Consider the following 22,607-nt stretch of genomic DNA (forward strand, 5'->3'; position numbering starts at 1 on the left):
TGTGTGTCTCGTGTAAGTGAGCGCTGGGACAATCTGCCGGGGCCTAGGGGGTGGAGTTGAATAGTCTGGAAGTACTTAGTTGCTTCCCTCTTTTGGCCGAGATACAAAACTGTACTGTAGCACTGCATCTTCTATCACGACCAGGACTCCACTGTGTTGATGACTTTACAGTGGTGTATGTAGCAACTCTCAGGCATTATAGGAATACCACTAGGGTAGGTTGGCCCATCATTACAAAATATACCCCCTCATTACACAGTAACTAGCACAGTTTACCATTTGAGCACTAGAGAGAGGGGGGAGGGGGGGCTGACAGGTAAGATTAACAGGTTTGTTTGTTTGTTCGTCCTAGGCTCAAGCTCCCAAGGGCTGGTATGTTTATCTTTCCTCCTCACATCTGACTGGCTGGCTGATTTGAGTTACACAATGTCTAAAATATCATAAAAATTATACCGAGTTTACTTTAGTCAACACTTAGCATCAGTCAGGGGAAACAGTAACACACAGGGAGCCCCGTCCAATACCCCCTGTAATAATAAATGAGGACAAATAAATGTGAGGCAAGCTGAAAGGTTTTTGGTGCACCTACAGTATTTTTGTTCTTATTTTGTGCAAAACTCTTCACAATGTTGATAAAGTCCAAGAGGACATCATCTCTGTTATACAAGACACTCCTGTGTCTCGCCTACAACATTATATTATGCACGGAAGCACATGAAATACAGGAGCCCAAGTATGATATTACGGGTCCGGCTCCGAGTTACCTCGACGACACACGTGTTCGTTCTCTCTCTTAAAACATCTACAACTTTTTTATTAAAGAAATGTTTTGTATAACTTCCCTACTGTCTAAGAACTTTCAAAAGGATTCTTATAAAAGTTTCTAATAATTACTAACCATTAATATAAATTTATCAAATCCGACAAATGAACCGCCCACAAATGGTAGTACTGTATTTTTCTTAACAAAGTCTAGCATTTACTTACTTACTGTCACAATAACCAGATGTGACTAAAGCATTCTTCAAGCTTAAGGTGAGAAATGCAACCTAGACTTCAGCCCCAAGGTCTTGCACAGCACTCTGGGCGACAGGAACAAACTTGTCCTCAATTTGAACTAGGAGGATGACGCGACCCACGTGGGAGCGGAGGTGAGGGTCGGGGTGGTGGGGCGTCCAGGTGTGTACGATGGGTCCCTCCATGCCCTCCACTGGCACCCAGTGACCCCAGAAGCTCCTCCCACCTCTCTTGCGCATGCCTTCGTCGGGCCAAACTACATCGATGCGACGACCCATGTTTAAGGTGTCATAAACCTGGTTGGCATCTATTATCTGAAAATAATACCATTACATATTTAATATTTTGGTTGTGTGTTCTGTACTGTACCTATCATTTTAAGGTTGTTTCATCAGTGTCATAAATGTTGTATGCCATTATACAAGATGTGACTCACTACCACCATAACTCTGGCAGGGACGACAAGTTTCGACAAGACGCCGGAGTTGTCATACCCGGACTCGCTGCACGTGTTTATCCGGCGGAGGCGTGGCGAACTTTTCTTCACTCTCCTCGTGTAAGGTGCCACAGTCCTCCCTGAGGCTCGACGCATCCCAACTTGCATCCCGCAGATGAGGGTCCCGGGAACCGGACACGATGGGCACGTCCCGGGCGGGAGTGGACAAGGAAGACGTGGGTGTGCTGCGGCTGCTGGCGGATATTCCCTGACGGACTCGTTTCTCACCGCCCGGCAGAGAGCCGTGTAGAGACGCATCTCTACTGCTGTGTAGGGAACCTTCTCTTCCGCTGTGTAGCGATCCTTCCCGCCCGCTGTGAATCGATCCTCCATCTCGCCCGCCGTGCAGAGATACGTCTCGGCCGCTCCAATCCCGATCTTTACTGCTGGCAGACCCCTCGCTGAGCCCGTCTCTGTCCCTGGGATCCAGACGGGTGAGTCCGGCCGTAGTGTCGGAGAGAAGACCGGCCAAACTTGCCAGGGTAGAAGTGGACTGTTTATTGGCAGGACCAACCAGAGATGACACGGTCGACACAATAGAGCCACGGTTGGCGTGTAGAGACCCGCGGGACAGCGAGCCGCCGCGTCCCAAACTTCCGTGACCCAAACTTCCCGTAGCCGTGACCAAGCTCAGACCGCCAACCTGGGAGCCATCTTGACTGCCACCAGACCCCAAACTTGGGGGTACTGTCGTCAAGACTGCAAGAAGAGGAGAATCATTTAATTTAAATTATAAATGAAAAACAAGAGCTTTATGTAGTACTGCCTGTTGGCCCATAACAAATAGTGTAGTGACAACACACACTGATGGTTGTACAGTAAGTTACTCTTGGTTGAGGTGTAAATCTATCCTTCCAGTCATTATTCAATGTGGCTGTCAACACCTGAGGTGTAGGTGAGGTGAGTACAAGCTGAGGCTGGGGCATGGTGGTGGGCATGGAAGAGGAGGGAGGCATGGAAGAGGAGGGTGGCATTGAAGAGGAGGGTAGCATGGAAGAGGAGGGTGGCATGGAAGAGGAGGGTGGCATGGAAGAGGAGGGGGCATGGAAGAGGAGGGTGGCATGGAAGAGGAGGGTGGCATGGAAGAGGAGGAGGGTGGCATGGAAGAGGAGAAGGGTGGCATGGAAGAGGAGAAGGGTGGCATGGAAGAGGAGAAGGGTGGCATGGAAGAGGAGGAGGGTGGCATGGAAGAGGAGGAGGGTGGCATGGAAGAGGAGGAGGGTGGCATGAAAAGTAGAAAATTACATTGTAGGGGATGGTGAACAAAGGTTGTATATACAGTACGTGCACACTGGGAGAACACAGTTTGGGGAGGGTATACAGTACATCCGAGGAGGCAACAGAAATACTAAGCAATAAATATATTTCTCTATACACTCACCTTGATGGAGTGGAATGTTGCCGTGGTGTGGATCGGCCGTCCTCCCACACTCGTCGTTGAGCCCCGAGCTGCCACTAGAACAACCCTCGCCGCACCGCCGTCGTACTCTGCCACCGTGATAACACTCTTGAAATGTTTTTGCAATACATAATTATACTACACACTGGCGATGTAGTCGGGACCACAATCGAGACCGTTCCATAATCCCATCCTTTATGGATTACCTACATGTAGATCAGCTCACGCCATTCCCCCAGATGTGGTCTAGGGAGTAATTAAACTTCAGGCTGGCTAGGTGAGGTGAGCACTTGGGAAAGCTAGTCTTCCTGTGATCTATAAAGGCTAAAATTATGTGTGGTCTCATTCGTGGTCTCCACTACACCACAGTACTGTGACACTAATATATAAAGACCTACACCAAGAACCAAGACCCTTCCTATATACTGTACTGTACTAAACTTTGATACCATACAGTGTGCAAATGATTACACAACTTCCCATCTGCCTAAACAAACCAAGTGACACTACACCATTCAGCTGTTAGGAGGGCACAGTACAGTACAGTACAGTACAGTACCACTAAATAAAAAAATAAACAAACTCATCTATCACTAACCTTACACACCTCTGGTCCATGTATCATTAACCTTACACAACTCTGGTCCATGTATCACTAACCTTACACAACTCTGGTCCATGTATCACTAACCTTACACAACTCTGGTCCATGTATCACTAACCTTACACAACTCTGGTCCATGTATCACTAACCTTACACACCTCTGGTCCATGTATCACTAACCTTACACAATCTGGTCCATGTATCACTAACCTTACACACCTCTGGTCCATGTATCATTAACCTTACACAACTCTGGTCCATGTATCACTAACCTTACACAACTCTGGTCCATGTATCACTAACCTTACACAACTCTGGTCCATGTATCACTAACCTTACACAACTCTGGTCCATGTATCATTAACCTTACACAACTCTGGTCCATGTATCATTAACCCACACAACCCCAGTCCAGTACCACTAACCTTACACACCTCTGGTCCATGTATCATTAACCTACACAACCTGGTCCATGTATCACCAACCTTACACAACTCTGGTCCATGTATCAATTAACTCCACATTGAACTCTGGTCCATGTACCACTAACTCATACAACTCTGGTCCATATCATTAACTCACAACTCTGGGTCCATGTACCACTAACCTTACACCAATTCCTGGTCCATGTATCATTAACCCACACAACCCCAACCATGTACCACCAAACCCTACACAACCTGGTCCATGCATCACCAACCTACACAACCCCTGGTCCATGTATCATTAACCTTACACAACCCCTGGTCCATCACCAACCTTACACAACTCTGGTCCATGCACCACCAACCTTACACAACTCTGGTCCATGCATCATTAACCCACACAAATCCCTGGTCCATGTATCACTAACCTTGCTGACAGCTCTGGTCCATGTACCACTAACTCACACAACTCTGGTCCATGTATCATTAACCTTAGCACAACTCTGGGTCCATGTACCACTAACCTTACACACCCCTGGTCCATGTATCATTAACCTTAATATCAACTCTGGTCCATGTGTACCAATTAACCTACACAACTCTGGTCCATGTACTCATTAACCTTACACAACTCTGGGTCCATGGTCACTAACCCACACAACCCCTGGGTCCATGTATCATTAACTCCACACAACCCCTGGTCCATGCATCACTAACCTTACACACCTCTGGTCCATGTACCACTAACCTTACACAACTCTGGTCCAAGTACCACTAACCTTACACAACTCTGGTCCATGTACCACTAACCTTACACACCTCTGGTCCATGTATCATTAACCTTACACACCTCTGGTCCATGTACCACTAACCTTACACAACTCTGGTCCATGTACCACTAACCTTACACAACTCTGGTCCATGTATCACTAACCTTACACACCTCTGGTCCATGTATCACTAACCTTACACACCTCTGGTCCATGTACCACTAACCTTACACACCTCTGGTCCATGTACCACTAACCTTACACAACTCTGGTCCAAGTACCACTAACCTTACACAACTCTGGTCCATGTACCACTAACCTTACACACCTCTGGTCCATGTATCACTAACCTTACACACCTCTGGTCCATGTACCACTAACCTTACACAACTCTGGTCCATGTACCACTAACCTTACACAACTCTGGTCCATGTATCACTAACCTTACACACCTCTGGTCCATGTACCACTAACCTTACACAACTCTGGTCCATGTACCACTAACCTTACACACAACTCTGGTCCATGTATCACTAACCTTACACACAACTCTGGTCCATGTACCACTAACCTTACACAACTGGTCATGGTCCATGTACCACTAACCTTACACAACTCTGGTCCATGTATCACTAACCTTACACACCTCTGGTCCATATCATTAACCTTACACAACTCTGGTCATACACTAACCCACACAACTCTGGTCCATGTACCCATTAACCTTACACAACTCTGGTCCATGTATCACTAACCTTACACAACTCTGGTCCATGTATCACTAACCTTACACAACTCTGGTCCATATCACTAACCTTACACAACTCTGGTCCATGTACCACTAACCTTACACAACTCTGGTCCATGTACACTAACCTTACACAACTATGGTCCATGTACCACTAACCTTACACAACTCTGGTCCATGTACATTAACCTTACACAACTCTGGTCCATGTATCATTAACCTTACACAACTCTGGGTAACCTTACCTCTGGTCCATGTGCCACTAACCTTACACAACTCTGGTCATGTATCACTAACCTTACACAACTCTGGTCCATGTATCACTAACCTTACACACCTCTGGTCCATGTATCACTAACCTTACACAACTCTGGTCCATGTATCACTAACCTTACACACCTCTGGTCCATGTATCACTAACCTTACACAACTCTGGTCCATGTACCACTAACCTTACACAACTCTGGTCCATGTACCACTAACCTTACACACCTCTGGTCCATGTATCACTAACCTTACACAACTCTCAACACTTCACTATGTATCCCTCACCAATGGTACCAACGTGTACAGTACTCACACAGGGATACCATCGACTGAAGCCCCAACAAACATTGGCTTTGCATAATACAAATAATATTTACTGTCTAGCTACTCTTAATACTGTACACTCTGTTTAACCTCTATATTTACCCCCCAATCAATCATAGTACCGCCCTTACGAGTATATCTGAGGGTTGGCGACGTTTTTGGGCCATTTTTACCAATCCTCCTATTGTTTGTATGTCTTTTATACTCCGTTTTTAATTTTATTCATCCATCCCAGTCTCTGCCTTCCCCTGGCCCTTCTACCCTCAACTTTGCCCATTATAATATTTCTGTTACTATTCCCTCATCCCTAATTATATGACCAAAGTATCTCATTTTTCTTTTTCTGTACATTTCAACTTTTTCTCTTGAAGATTTTGCTAACCTTACTACTTTTCGTTTGTTTTCCCGTTAGTGTAGCTAATTCTTAACAGTTGCCTATAACACCTCATTTCAAAGGCCTCCAACCTCTTTCCGTTGTCTGCTGAAAGTGTCCACACTTCTGGCCCACATGTAAATACAGATTTTTTCTCAAATTGAAGTTAATGTCCCCTTTCATTTGGTCTTATACATTATTAAATGCTGTTTTTGCTTGCCCTCTTCTTATTTTGATTTCTTCCACACATCTACCAACACAGCTAATGTTACTTCCAAAAAACTCTAAATTTTCCACTAGTTTCAGTTTCCTGTTGCCTACCATAATTTTTATTTTAGGATTTATTTCCAATTTGTAAATAACAATTAGTTTCATCTTTACATCATTAACTTTCAAATCATATTTTTCACCTTTTTCTTCTAATCTGTTTATGGGTTTTCATAATGCCTCTTGATTATCTGTGATAAGAGCAGTAACATCTGCATAGTGTATATTTGATATTACCTTACCATTAACTTTTAGGCCTTCATTACTTATAACTTCTCTCATTAAGAATTCTGAATATATATTACTGTATACAATGTTGGAGACAGATCACCACTCCCTGTCTAACTGTGAACCAATTAATAACTTCATTATTTACTGTTGCCAGTAAAGAATCTTTACAATTCTAATATAGCCTTCATTAATAATTATTCTTTCCAAGATCTCTATAAGTTTATTGTGTTTCACTTTATCAAAAGTTTTTTTTTTCAAAATCACCAAAGGAGATATACCAATTTCTTTACAACTCCAATGCCCTTCCACCTAAAATTCTCAAACCAAATATATCTACCTCTAGTTCCTTTTCCCTTTGTAAGCATTAATACCACATAACCTAACATTTCTAAGCATTATTACCACATAAAGATTGATTGATTGGATAAAATATCTGGCGTTGCAGCCTGTGGACATTTGACGCCGAAAATTAAACTTGAAATTTAAAACTATGATACAGCTCCTCCCCGACTTACAACGGGGTTAGGGACCCAAATCCAGGTCATAAGTCGAAAATGCTTAAATAATACATAGAAAATCTAAAATGGGTATCTCTTTTTCTTCTCAGTACCACAAAACTCTCACTTTTAAGCTTGCCAGCCATTTTAAAGTGAATTACAAACAAAAATTTTGTCGGTACACAGCGCAATCACTGACATTGGGACACGAAAATATGTACAGTAATTTGACAAAATTTTTGGTATGACTGAGGCGGTCGTATGTTCGGGTGGTCATAAGTCGAGTAGGTCGTAAGTCGGAGAGGAGCTGTATAAATAAAATAAAATCCTAGTAAGTTTAAATATCAATTTTTTTTTATAAAATCCTGTATTTATTTAAAATTACAAGCAGTTAAGTCCAGCATCAAGTGGTGACCAGATAAAGAAGCCATCAGCATCTTACCTCTTCCAAACATTAATAACAGTTTCCTTGACGAGCGTCAGACTGATGGGTCCACCACACACTCCCTTGATCTGATCGTTGGTGTCGGCGTAAGACGTCGTGAGCGGAGACACGTATATCGGGTAGCCGATGGGCTGATCGCACGAAGAGTTTATGATGTTACGGAGAGCTTGTTTGGCATTCTGGATGGAGCCCCGTTCTGGATTGCGATTACGGAGATACACCAATTCCTGCTGCTGGCCGGCCCATAGACCCCGGACACACTCTCGGTTCACCTTGATGACGCGGAAGGACAGGTGCCTCTTGTTGAGCATGATGATTTTGTATTCGTCGGCACCGTCGTCCATTACGTGTCTGCAATTAACAATAAAGAATTAAACGGTATAAAAAATATGGTGGTTTGGACAACAATTAAGCTTCTGGTAAAGTTCTGGTGATTGGAAAAATATTTAGGCTACAGTTAAGTTCTAAAAAAAGCTAAAGAGGCAAAACAAATCCTACTCCATGACCCATAATACACCTCTACACTCCAAAATGTTTGTGATAAATTTCATAATGTTTCACAAAAAGCCGAGACACTTAATACTGTATTAATAAAGAGTGACCGTCCCAACACTGACAGGCTGGAGCAGACTAGAGAGGATTAAAAACTATGGTGGGGATGAGAGGTGGGGAGGGTTCAAGAAATACTGTAGTTAGAATACTGTGTGAACGTTTCATACTTTTAAGAAACTGCTGTTTTTACCTTCCATAATCTAAAAAGAAGTCATTATAAATGTTTAATGTACAGTGAAACCTCCATTTAATGGATTGCATGAAGAGAGAAGCCCATTATATAGAGGTTTCACTGCACTGTATTCTCTATATGTGAGGTCTCTCACCCAGCCAGGAGTGACTCACCTTAGGGCCAGGAGAGAAGGTTTGCCGGAGAGGACGGCGTTGCGCCAGGTTGGGTCGCCCTCATGGGATATGACTAGGTGGGCTTCGTGCTCCAGGATGGCATTATACAGTGATTCATGGTTGTCATATTCATCAGGGAGCATAAAATGGTCCTGAGAAAAAAGAAGACAAAGAAAAGGGTTAACTATAAAACATTGCCATAGTTCACACAATATTTACATGATGATAAGGAAGTTGTTCAAATACAGTAAATGAATAAACAAAATATTTAGATCAAGCAACTTTCTGGGAAAAGGGAGACATTTTATTGGATATTCTGTAATTATATAGAGTCTATATTATTGACAGACATTAAGATATAGACACATTCACCTGATGGAGCTTGAGGCTCATCCTGACTCCAGGGGCGACCACCTTCCTCAGCAGCTCCATGTCTGAGAACACCCACTCGTCCCTCATGGAGGTAATGCGGAAGTCACCCTTAAAGAGTGCGTGTAGACCGTGAAGGAAGAAGTCGACACTGGACATGGCATTGTGCGAGGCAGCACCCAGAGCACGTCTACCTGCGGGCACAAGTTAATGGGTCGGCTAAAAGTTCTCTGCCCAACACCACTACGCACCTCTGATAAAAATATCTCCAATACTGGGCACACCGTGGCCCCCTGCACTAGACAGACACCTCACATATTTGTCTCCCAAGGAATGATTAGTAAAGGATTACAAACATAAGATAAACCTGTTGACAGAACAAATACTGTGTGATGGAACTTATATAAGAGCTTATGAGAGGGATTATTACACTAAAGGTTAACTTGTAACTCTCAACAGTGTAGAGAAGACAGTGGCTGCTGCTTGTGTGTGTGTGTGTGTGTGTGTGTGTGTGTGTGTGTGTGTGTGTGTGTGTGAGATCAAGAGTATTATTTATGCTTCAGTCAGGCACATGAAGCTCAATCCTGAATTACTACTTGACTCACTCAAACTGACACAAATAATTTAATAAACAGCTACCATTAAGCATTAAAAAACCTTATGACAAATTCTTATCCATTTTTTTAAATAGATTTTCATAATTCTACAGCACTGCTAAAACTATAAATTACACGGCAAATATTATTCAATACACATTTCACACCTCCAGAATCTATTTAACACTGGATAACTTTACTGCCATAACAGATGTGTTCCACTGTGATGCTCCCAACACTAACAGTCCCCACTGTTGCCTCCCATCTACCAGAGGAAAACATTTACAAAGATTAAACAACTCACCTAAGAGACTGAGAGCCAGACAGAGGGAGATGAGTTGTGACTCTCGACTACTCTCTATCTGTTCCTGATCGTTGCGGTCCCTCCTCGTCACGCAGTAAACAATCCACTCGTGGTAGACGTTGCAGAAACTCGTTCTGGTAATGCCCGACTCCTTGAAATCGTAGTCCTCGTCTATGTTCAGATTAAAGATGGGGTCGAGGTCCACAAACTTTTTATCTCGGGTGTGTGAGAGAGAAGCGTCTATCTCGGCCTTCTCCAGCCACTCCTTGAGCTTGACCGAGCGCACCACATAAAAAATGATGCTCTGTAATGTTGAATTCATTGATTACAAACATTATCTTGGGATAAAAAATTACTATAGCAATAAAGATCAAGGAACCAGGATAAACAAATCATTATATACATGTTAAGTCCCTCAATAACTTGGGACTACTGTGCTGAGCTGTACGTGTAAGATTACCAATTCACAAACCATATGACTTCAGGTCCTCACCTTGACATAATATGTAATGAGAATCTTGCGGAGTTCAAATATTTGTAACATGGAGGCGGCGGAGTTATCGGAGATGGAGTAACCCTCCAGGACGTACTTGGTGGCTGTCACTTCCCAGGCCAGCCATCGTTGGTTGAACGCCGCGTTGGCACTTAGTAAGTGGGGGAGGTGGCCCGGCTCACAGCAACAACATCCTGCACCAAGAACCTCAAGTGAGAACCTGTCTCTATAGCCCACTGTAGCTTCACCCAAGACCCAACAACTCTTGGGTAACACTGCAAAACTAACCTAAATCATTTGACAATATTAAAAGACACAAAGTTTAGTCACACACACACACACACACTTACCAGCATCTTCCTCCACACCCTCAGATATGGCCTCCACTTCCCTCTGCTGACAGTAAGTACCACGGAACTCTAGTCCTCGCATTTGGAATGTTACGAGACCGTTGCCGAGCTCGATGATGTGGACCAGACAGTTGAGGTAATCGGACGCTAACACAAAGCAATCTCCCTGGCTGGCAGCTCCCCACCGTCCTGTCATAAAGTACATTATTGTCACCATTTAAACACAATACTATACTGTACTGTACAGTCAATCCTCCATGTAATGAACTTCTCTCTAAATAAAATACGTTGGGTGGGGTTTTCACATCTAAGGGACCCTTGGTATTGACTTTTCTCTATATAGTCCATTAAATAGAGGCTTAAGTGTACTGTACTGTACCCATCATGTGCTGGATAGTAATATTATAAAGCTCAAGTTTGTATTTTTAAATGAATGCCATTGATAAAATAATACAGTACAGTATTTAAAGATGTATCTGTTACTATTGGAATACAGAGGGTCCTCGTTATCCACAGTTAATTAGCACCGGAAAAACGTCTCAAATAATGAATCCACTTAAAGCGATGAATTAATCCCATAATAAATAACAGAAATACAGTAGATCATATTGGGACCAAGACATTACACACAACACTAACAAAAGTTATGATGTCTTTTAACAATTATTTACCTTAGAACATTTGTTAAACATTTGGTAAAACATTATTTTAAGAAATAATTTAACTTTATAAGTTATCTAACATCCTTAAAGTTCATTGGGGTCGGTGTGTCGAGGACAGGTAGCGACCCAGTGGTCTGCAGCAACTGTTGCTGGTGCACACTCACTCCAGTGGATCATTGAGACAAAATACTTATTATAATGTTTTAAAAATATTTTTTTTAACCTAATAAAATATTTGGCATGATGGAGGTGGGTGTTGGGGGATGGAGAATTAGTCGGAGGATGAAAAAGAAACAGGACCGGGTGGATTGGCCACTCCCACTCTCCTTTTACCTAATCACTTCTAACTTTACATCTATACTATAGCTGTGTGCTTCCTTTTGAGCGCTGCACCACCCTGTTTGGGTTGGGAACTCATGGCGACAAAAATAATAAAATAATTCACCACAACAAAGGCAGGACTAAACTCAACACAGCTCAGGTCACAACAAAGGCAGGACTAAACTCAACACAGCTCTGGTCACAACAAAGGCAGGACTAAACTCAACACAGCTCTGGTCTAGATGAAACAAAGCAGGAGACTGGCGCGGGGACACACGTGTGTACGTGTGTACGTGTGTGTGTGTGTGTGTGTGTGTGTGTGTGTGACGCCAGGAACAGGAAGAAATTTCAAACATTTCAGCAAGACATCTGTAAATTTTATTGGGAGTTTTCAGAGTTATTGAGTGGAATCCACTTTGATGTGGGGGACTTATGTGGATGGTCACAAAAAGTTGACCACTTAACAGCGAAACCAATGATAGTGAATACTCTTATAACGAGGACCTCCTGTATATCAGAGAAAAAATATGACGCGACTTTTCTGGCACCGACGTTATAGTCATTACCGACACCTTTGATGTGCCAACTTAGCCAGTCAGTGACAGCTTCCAAGTGTAACACAACAACTTAGTAACAACTACCACTGTCTTATAAAGTGTAAACAACTTCATAGAATACTATTGTGATAGGTTCAACAAGTAGAACTCCAGAAGAGCTACATAACAGAGAGTTAACTATGTGTGATGCTGTACTGTACTGTCCTGTGAGGAACAAGACAAGGTTAACACATCAAAGTTACTATATAACAACAAAGATCAGTGGAGGAAATAAGCTGCTGTCACAGTTCTGAAGAATTACAGGAGGCTGAAACACTGAGAGAGAGAGGTGCACCTGTGTAGCACTATCAACAGGTTATACATACACACCGCCATACAGTGATAGTGTTAAGACAATAAAACTGTATAAGGTAGTTAAACAATGGGAAGGTTTGATGGTCATAAAGGACGTGGGAGGGAGGCAGATATGTTAAGTGAGACATAAGTTGGGATGAGAGGTGTAAGTGCAGACATAATAAGGGTGTCCATAAATTATATATCTGATCCATTTCAAAACATTCCTTCAAAATTATATAAAGAAAAATATGAAACTTAAAGTCATTCATCCAGAACTATATAGTACAGTAATCTGTGATCTAATATTGTATGGTAAAGCTGCTACACAATTATGGAGTCATAAAATTTAATTGCAATATAAAACAGGCATACTGTATATTCAATAATGTATATAACCATTGATAACCATTATTATAAAACACTGTACATACTGTATGTAGTAATAGAAAGAGCCATGCTTAGAGATACAGTACAGTACAATATACTGACCCATCTGCAGGTCTCCACAGAGTGAGTGTTGGAGGGAGCGGGTCAGGTGCTCGTAGAAGATGGAGTTGAGGTTGTTGTCGTCGGAGCCGGGGTTACGCTCTAGGTGAGACGACAGCCGGGTGTTGGAGTGGTCGACCCGCTTGGTGTTGTAGTCACGCTCCCAGAATTTTATCGGGCGGATGTAGGAGGTGATGAAGATGGCCGAGCCCAGGATTGGGTTGAGTGGGGTGGACAGGATGGCCGAGACGGCGGCTTGTACGAACAACATGGCCGAGTGGGGCACGCTGAACGGCTGGGCGAACGCGTGGAAGGCCGAACCCCAGGTGATCTGCCAGGGGGCTATGTACGTCACTATGAATTTCATCTTGAGGAGGAATTCGTAAACACGGGTAAAAATTATTCCCATGATAAAGTAGTCGACTAAAAATGTCTCGGATTTCCCCTTAAAATCCCAGTTGAAGAAGAGCTTGGCAAATGCCAGTATGAGGTATTGGAACTGTGGCTGAGAATATACACTACGCAGACACTTGACGCCACATATCACCGTGATCAGTGTCCCTGGGTTGAGACCGAACCTTTCTACCAACATTGGTGCATCTTTGGTTAAGGCACAGAGAAAAAGTACAGGATATACAATATTTTTTTCTAAGATACACAACCACACATACACTTTTTCAAACCACATAATTTTGGCAGCGTCGTACACTTCAAACTGACTGTACTCGTGAGTTCTGCACACAGGGTGAGCCACGCACAGCCACGGTAACTGCTTTCTCAACTGTGGTATTATATAGTGATTGAAAAAGCCAAACAGACTGGCAAATATCCAGAGTGCAGTGAAAAGATCCGGGCTCTCGCCGTCTAAGAGCACGGTGAACACAGTACTGGAGTGCACGGCAAAGATCGCCACCGCCACCACGGTGCACATGATGGCATCGTGTACCAAACAAGAATGAACGGTGTTGCGCAACTTCTCCGGCAGCGGGTCGGTTAGCTCGTCCGCTTCCTGCGGCGGCCGAGGGTTGCCGGCCCTGGTCTCCCGCCGGAGCTCCTCGGGCCACATGTGTTGCTGGATGAGGCGCCACAGGGTGGTGGGGTCCGAGGCCGAGCGACTCAGGTGGTAGCTGAAGGCCACCGTAAGACCGCAGAATATAGAGTAGAGGATGTGCTGGGTCTGGGCCTCCGGCTCCCTCAGTCCGCCGTACGCAAAACCAAACAGGAAGAGAACCGTGAGGATGGAACGACCGACGCAGTACAGAGCCGAGGTGAGGCTGGTGGTCGCGTTACCCCCGAATATGTGGATGTCGGTCTGTTCTAGAAGGTACATGAGGAAGGTGTTGACTTGAGGTAAGAGCCCCAAACTGAAGATGAGAGGGAAGAAGAGTATAAAGAGCAGTAGCAGGTCTTTACACTGTTCTAACATTACTCTGTCGGTAAAGTCGATGCCGTAGAGGATGAACTTGCGCCAGGCGTGGCTACTGTCTAAGTACAGCTGTATGAGGAGTATCATGCTGCAGCAGATGATGAAGTATACTGGTCGGCTGTAGAGCACGACGCGGTTGTACCCGTGCGTGGGAGAAGCCGCGTCGGGCTGTACGCTCTTGAATAAGGAATACTGACAACTCGCCATCACGAGACAAAATATAAACACGTTTAATTCCTGATAGAACTCTTTGTGCAGAATTATACACCCTAAAATGCTTACGAAAATGGCAAGAAAAATACAGATAAAATTTTCTAAAAATGTAACATTTCTGTCTAGTAATGCTAACAAAAAGAGTCTATCAAACTTTATTTTTACAGATCTGTTCCCACAAATTCTAAACTTATAATATTGTATAGTGTGAGGAGCTGAGACGGGGAACTTGAGTTTGTTGGAGGACAGCCCCAGGTCTACATCCACGTCGAGCCCGTGAGGGAGACTAATGTTCTCGAAGGCCTCGGAGGTAATGATGGAACCTGCGGCGGTGACCGGACGGTTGCTGGAGCGTCTCCGCTCGAACAGTGCGTTTGTGAACAGCTGTAGAGGGTTATGAGGGGCCCCTATACTCAACAGCTGTAAGTGATGACGGGTTTCAGAAGACAGCAGGGGCAGGTCCCGGCCCCCTCTGGGACCGGCCGTCACCCTGGGTATGGGGTCGGGGTCGCTCGTGCCATCCTGATTATTTCTGTCCTGATCTCTCATGTTGACGACGGTCGTGGAGACAGGGGGCGAAGAACACCTTCTGCGTACGGCCGACGAAGCCGGTACCACCGCCGCACTACTGGCCGGATCGACGTTTGACGACGACAGGTTGGGATTAGCCTTACAGATCTCTGGCCAGGCAGACGGCAAGGAGGCAGGCGGGAAGTGGTTGTCCAGTATGACAGTGAGCCCCGAGCAGAGAGACATGGAGGAGCTGCTGAGTGAACCATCGCCGCGCGTCAGACCCCCGGAGGCATTCTGGCTGCTACTGCTCTGACTAGGTCCCTGGAGGTTGTTGCTGGTACGCCGCAAAAGTTTGGTCAAAACTCTGTTGTCGCTCACAGGCATAACGCTAGAGGCCGTGCTCACGCCTCTGTCGTTAAACGTGTACGTAAACCAATTTCCTCTCTCGTCTTGAAAACAGTGGACAGCTCCGTCACTGGTGTCCTCGTGAGACACGGCGAGGTGGGTCCCTGGGGAGGAGAGTGAGGATAGTGCAGACAGGGGAGGACCTCCGTCAGACAGTGACGAGTTACCGGAAAATAGAGACGTGCCTCCACCACCTCCTGTTTTCTTTTCCACCATAGTTCTGTGAGGCTTATTATCGTCATCACTATCTCCTCCACTTCTGGTCAATGCAGGAAACGGACTTGGTCTCTGTAAAATACACAACAACAACCACATGAGAACTTTTGAAACATATTGGTTATATAATAACCATCACCTCACAATGTTAACAAGATACATCCATCACTTACAGCCAGAGAACAGGTCTTCCATAACTATTAAAGCTCCGTAGACTCAGAAGAAGCCAACAATACTTTAACCTGACATTTATCACAACCAACAGCTTAACCCACAATTACTGTACAGTATATCTAAACTTATTTGTATCAAAGTTTCAGCTCAATAGTTCATCATATTAACTCTCGTCGCCTTCCTCTACACTTAGGCAACACTCTGCAAGAGATCTTCAATCAAATTTTAACATTATCCAACATGATATCTATACTGTACTGAAGTATATCTTTAATATTCTCTCATTTAACATTTTTTCTATTCCCTAACTTTCATGAGGATGGATCAAGGAGCAGGATCCTTAAATGATAGTGAGGTAAAATAGTCAACTACTAAAGTCTGTTCACCTCTCCCTCTGAACCACAAACCCCAAGATTCAGACTCATGAAGCAGTAGAATGATACATTATTCTGTCTATAAATGCTTCAGGTTCAGGGGAAGAGGTGAGCAGACTTTAGTAGTGTGAGACAAGTGTTGGAGCAACAGTACAGTACAGGAGCAATGATCCCATACTGTACTTGTTAATATCCCAAAATGTCTAATACTGTATACATATAGAGTATAAAGAACTAAGTGAGTACAGTAATATCATAAACAATATATAATGTAGCCTTAATTAACCTAAAATGACTGACCTACAATCACCACCAACAACTGCTGATGTTATTTCTTGAGAAGCATCACCATCAACTACTGTACTGTACAGTCACTCAGAAAACTGTCATTACTGAGAGGGTGGTTGATGAATGTCATAATGAACCTGTGACTCCTGTTGTCTTGGTAAGGTTGTCATAATCCTTCGTTCGTTGTGTCATATTGTCTAACATACAGTATTAAGATTGCGTCTTGAGCGACTGTACCTCTATGATTACCAAACCCGAATGACCTGAGGAATAAATGAGGGAACTTTCTCACCAGCCTTTACTAATGGCCTGCAATCAATGCTTCTCTATTATAAACACAGCCATTGTTTTTATGTTTTGTTTTTATTCAAGAATACAAATCCCTCCCTGTTGGACTGATGCCGTCTTGTAAATCTTAGCAAAACAATCAGCTGGAATAAGGTTACCTCACCTCCCCTGGAAGGATCAAGGGTCAGAACTCACTCACTGGTGCAGGACAACCATCCCACCACCAATACTTTGGTCAAACACATAACCATTGACTTGTGAGGTGAGTGAGCTATGGAGTCATTATACATATATCAATAAAACACATGAAAACTTAATCTAGATTTCAGCAATTGATTTATTTACCAAGTTCTGCTCAGTTACGGCTTCTGCAGCAGCCATTAAAATGTACTACAGTACAGTATATAAACTGACTGGTTTTAGCGATCCTTGACCCTTCACCAGTTATGTATTGTAACGGTTGCCAGAGCTTAGACGATAGAGATATATATATATATATATATATATATATATATATATATATATATATATATATATATATATATATATATATATATATATATATATATATATATATATATATATATATATATATATATATATATATATATATATATATATATATATATATATATATATATATATATATATATATATATATATATATATATATATTGTGTATAAAGTCAATTATTGTATTCACACACATTTATTAGTTTAATATTGTTATAAACTTCTAGTCTTACCTTCAACTATTAAAAACATCATTCTTGCCTCACCCCACTGTCAACATCTTCCTCCTCCTCCTCCACTTTAAACAAGAATCTTATTTTGGAGGAGGACGATAAGTTCACTAACCTGTGATGGATGATTTCTGTGGGTATCTTGATATGCTGGTGAGAGAGTGGTGGTGAGGGAGGTGGTGAAGGTGGTGGTGAGGGAGGTGGTGAAGGTGGTGGTGAGTGAGGTGGTGAGGGTGGTAGTGAGTAAGGAAGATATATCAGGGGGATCGCTGGGGGAGGTGGGCGGGGATGTCGCACTCCCCGCCACGTGTCTTCTCCGTCGCACCGCTGGTTTCCTGTACAGATGTGTTTCCACCGGCTTCTCGACGGATTTGTTGCTCTGGGTCGAGTTCTCCGAGGTCCCCGGACTCGTCAGCGATCCCTGGCCGCTTCTGATGGCTTCGCCGATGCCCCCCTCTTGTTCCAACCTCCGTTTTAACACTACGAGCTTCTGAATATCCCGATGGCATTGTTGAGGATCGTGGAGAGAACTGTTTAGGATATCCAAGAGTCGTCTCACCAGGTCCTCCATGGTAACAGACGCTTCTCTGTTGCCCCTCTCGCCCCCTCCGTTTGACTCCACTTCCTCCACCACTACGCCCTGCCTCCGTTTCTTAGGAATGGCCCCCTGACAAGCCGGACCACAGTGGTTGACGGGGTGCGGATACGAGACGGCACAAGCCTCAGCGGGGCTCTCCGGCGAAGACCTAATTATATTCCAACTATCCTCGTCGCTCTGCTGGGAAGAGCGTCTCCTCTGGTCACTCGGGTCGCGGGCAACGTCGGCAAACTCCGAGTCCGAGTCACTGTGCGAGAAGAGCCAGTCTAAACCTGGACTAGACGACCTACTCTCTACGTTATCGTTCACAACGAGCAGTTCCTGCGAGTTTCTTACACTGTGTGTCCTGTGTTCATCACTCACTACTGAGGCATTTTCTCCAGCATATTGTGGAATGGTTAGGGGAGCATCGTCCAAGTCCACCACAACCTCCTCTCTGCTTCTGTGGTGGAGGTGGTTGTGGTCCTCCTTCCTGCCTCCCCCCGCGGGTTCGTCACAGTTGCCGTTCCCGCTGCACTTAGAGTTAACGTTATCACAGTCGAGATTACCTAAAGACTGTCTATGTAGACTTAACTGATCTGCTACGCTACTTAGTGTTTCGTCGGAGCTGCTGGACAGTTTGACCACACTCAACGTGTCTGAGCTACTCTCATCGTCCGCGTATATATTCTCAAACGTCAGCGTGCACACCTTATAGTTGTCCCCTTCCATCTTCGTCTTATCGCGAAACTTTGCGATGGCAGAGCTGCTACGAAACACCAGAGGCTGGTACGCACGACCGGAGTTCCGAGGGGTGGGTGCCAGCCTCGTGTTGCCGCAGCGAACTCTGCGCGACCCGGAGGAGCTCTTCCCCTCCAGACTCTGATGGCGCGTCAACAAAGGTGAGTGGGAGCCTTTGTTGGGGCCCTCCTCATCTGTTTCTCCCTCACTGTGGGACAGGTAAAACAAATCTGTATAGTATTATATTTAGTACAAGTATATGAGATGTTGTCTTAAGATTTGACTACTGATGAGACACTGTACAATATATCCTATTTGTTTAGCAGTAGTGATGGTAATAAAGTATCACTATATAAGAGAACCATAGTACTGTACCTGTTAACACTACAGCAGCTACCACTGTTGGCATCACAACTGTTGTTCCTCTCCTCTATGACCGATATGTTGCTTGGCTCCCGCCCACATGCCGAAGGTACCAGAGACATCTTCCTGTTATGGTGGTGGGGATGGTGCTGGTGGTAGCGGTGGTGGTGGTGCCTGCTGTGGTGATGACGGTGGTGGTGGTGCTGCTGTCGTCTGTTGCCCTCGTCGCCTATGATCACCTGAAGTATAGAGTATCAGTCAGACAACTTAGTTGTGATGTTGGATGTGTAATGTTGGGGAGTCTAAAACAGGGACGCCACAGATCATCTGACCTATCTTAAAAATGATATCGTGACTCATCATGCAGAGAAATCTGGACACACTGTCCCTCACAGTAGCCGAGATATAGTGCTCAGTACGCTGTCCCTCACAGTGGCCGAGATATAGTGCTCAGTACGCTGTCCCTCACAGTGGCCGAGATATAGTGCTCAGTACGCTGGCTCTCACAGTGGCCGAGATATAGTGCTCAGTACGCTGGCTCTCACAGTGGCCGAGATATAGTGCTCAGTACGCTGGCTCTCACAGTGGCTGAGATATAGTGGTCAGTACACTGGCTCTCACAGTGGCCGAGATATAGTGGTCAGTACGCTGGCTCTCACAGTGGCCGAGATATAGTGCTCAGTACGCTGGCTCTCACAGTGGCCGAGATATAGTGGTCAGTACACTGGCTCTCACTAGAATTTAGGTTTTCAGAATCATTAAATTCTCGGCCGCCAAAAGACCAATTAATTTTTGGCTGCAGTGAACAGCTCCAAGAATACATGTACTGTACTGTACTGTACTGTACTGTATTGTACTGTGGTGTACTGTACTGTACTGTACCACCAGTGACCAAACTATCCTCCCCTCTGTCTCACTCTTGTCACAGCAGAAAAAACTGACTTAATGATAAAAGTGAGAGTCTGAGCTAATTTGTTGAGTCTAGAGGAGAAGGGAATCATGTATGATAGTTCAGTACAGCATAAACCCAACTGGGCAGTCAGATAACTTAACTGTGTGTAAAAGAGTACAGTAGAGTAGTTTACCTCAAGGCTGACTGGGTGTGATGGAGGCTCAGCAGCTGAGGGAAGAGATGATGGTGATGGTGCAGTGGAGGAGGCAGCGCCCGCGCCTGACCCCCCCTCCAGCCCCAGAGATGTACTGCCATGGTGGATGCCAGTACGATAGTGGACGCTGCCAGCCTTCTCTCCTGAGATACAACAGATAGGTCTTTATCATCTACTCTACACTACACTACACTTATAATTTACTTTTTTTTTCAAATGTAAAAATAAAATGGTTACAGTATATTTAAGATATTAATGATCATATTCCTCTTTTAAATACCCAAACTTTCTAATTAAAATTCTTTATACAAAATAATTAAATACAAAATTAATGATTAATGTTGTGTGTGTGTGTGTGTGTGTGTGTTCTCCCCTACCCTCAAGGGTGGCTGACTGTCCCTACAAGAGCACTGAGTCACACGATGTCGCCAATGCATGTTGTTTATTTCTTTTTTCGCTGGTTTTGTTTTATCATACTTTAATAATCATTCTGTCAAAATATTATGAAGTTAAAGTTAGACGTACACCTCTTACAGATGCCTGTCATTGCACATTACGGTAACGTTCTGTCTTGTATTTTTCATTCATTGATAACTTTCTGATGGAATTATTGAATTAAAAAAAAAATATTTATTTTTATATAATCCAGGTGAACAAAAATTACATAGAAAGATGTAGTTTATAATAAAGATGTACACAAAGAAAATGTGGAACCTACATAGTAAAACTATGCGGCTAGTGGGAATGTATCTCATCGTATGTCTGGCAGTACTGAGAGAGTGGCGCAGCAAAATGTGACACCACGTGGGACATTTAAAGTAAATGTTTCATATGTTGAGTCATATACCATTTTATTCAGAAAATTTTGCTTGATTTTTTAAAATTTATATTACCTAACCAAAAGGACCCATGTCCAAAAATCCGGATGTCCGGACCACCCGAGAATCCGGACTTTTCAAACTCAATTTTTTTTTTTTTTTAGCGGGCTTTTGTGTGTATGTGCGCATGCATAAGCGCCACAGCTGCACAGCGACAACAAGCGACCACGCGGTCGCCACTTTAAAACGAGCAATCAAACTGTGACAACGTATGTAATTTTGAGTCCTACTCTTTCCATTTACAGATTACTGTACAAGCCCATAATAATGGCTCCTAAAGTAGATAAACTTCGTTGTGTGAAGAGAAAGAACACGTTGAAATTGAGTGACAAACTTGAAATAATTAAGAAACTAGAACGTGGTGTGAGCAATACTGTTCTAATGGAAACATACAACATTGGAAAGTCTACAATTTATGATATCAAAAAGGCAAAGAATAAAATTCTAGAATTCACAGCTTTTTCATTAAAACTGCTCGTTTTGGTAAATGAAGCATGCTATATTTGCTAATGAATAAACTATCAAAATGTACCTGTTCACCTCTTCTTTATTCCTCCTTAAATTTGAATTTTAAAAGTACTGCCTGAGAATCCGGAAAATCCGAAAATCCAGACTGACCCAATCCCCAAGCAGTCCTGATTTTTGGACTTCTACTGTATTATTTATTTGTATGTGTTTTGTGTGAGTGTCTACACACACACACACACATATATACAGTATACGTATATACAATAAAGGTAAAAGAAATAATTGTCCTAAGGACAAACACATAAAGAGAATATATAATTTCTTTGTACACAAGTAAAAATGTACCCCCCCACCCCTGGCTCAGTAAATGTTATTAGCGGATTTGGTGAGTCGTGGCCATTTTGAGAACTAACCCATGTGAATTTGAAGGGCCCCTGTAATGAACAACCACGGGGACACAACACAGCCCTGTCTAACACTCACATATATGTCAAATGTTTCACTTTAATTCCCATTTACTCTTACTGTTGCCCTGTTGTTCTCAAGGAATGCTTTTACTGCCTTTAATAGCCTTCCTCTCACCCCATACACTTGTAATCC

The 22,607-nt window shown here is 43.6% G+C and overlaps 1 protein-coding gene across 3 annotated transcripts in view; it reads right to left on the reverse strand.

Annotated features, from left to right (window-relative positions):
- LOC121877706 (pecanex-like protein 1) overlaps positions 1–22,607 on the reverse strand; it is a 35,949-nt gene continuing 13,342 nt past the window's right edge. The window contains exons 7-19 of one of the 3 annotated variants that reach the window (XM_042383534.1): positions 20,641–20,804; positions 19,568–19,794; positions 17,990–19,400; positions 13,238–16,079; positions 10,873–11,061; positions 10,523–10,716; positions 10,030–10,333; positions 9,133–9,323; positions 8,761–8,912; positions 7,861–8,214; positions 2,895–3,001; positions 1,512–2,212; positions 1–1,331 (exon numbers count right to left, since the gene is read on the reverse strand). In XM_042383534.1, coding sequence (XP_042239468.1) covers positions 1,050–1,331; positions 1,512–2,212; positions 2,895–3,001; positions 7,861–8,214; positions 8,761–8,912; positions 9,133–9,323; positions 10,030–10,333; positions 10,523–10,716; positions 10,873–11,061; positions 13,238–16,079; positions 17,990–19,400; positions 19,568–19,794; positions 20,641–20,804 — 7,118 coding nt within the window. In that variant the 3' untranslated portion in view covers positions 1–1,049. Of the gene's footprint in view, positions 1,332–1,453; positions 2,213–2,894; positions 3,021–7,860; positions 8,215–8,760; positions 8,913–9,132; positions 9,324–10,029; positions 10,334–10,522; positions 10,717–10,872; positions 11,062–13,237; positions 16,080–17,989; positions 19,401–19,567; positions 19,795–20,640; positions 20,805–22,607 lie in introns of those variants that run through there. The other 2 variants (XR_006091039.1, XR_006091040.1) reach the window with 2 other exon arrangements.

This window comes from Homarus americanus, unplaced genomic scaffold, assembly GCF_018991925.1.
Source record: "Homarus americanus isolate GMGI-L3 unplaced genomic scaffold, GMGI_Hamer_2.0 scaffold24523, whole genome shotgun sequence".
NCBI lineage: Eukaryota > Metazoa > Arthropoda > Malacostraca > Decapoda > Nephropidae > Homarus > Homarus americanus.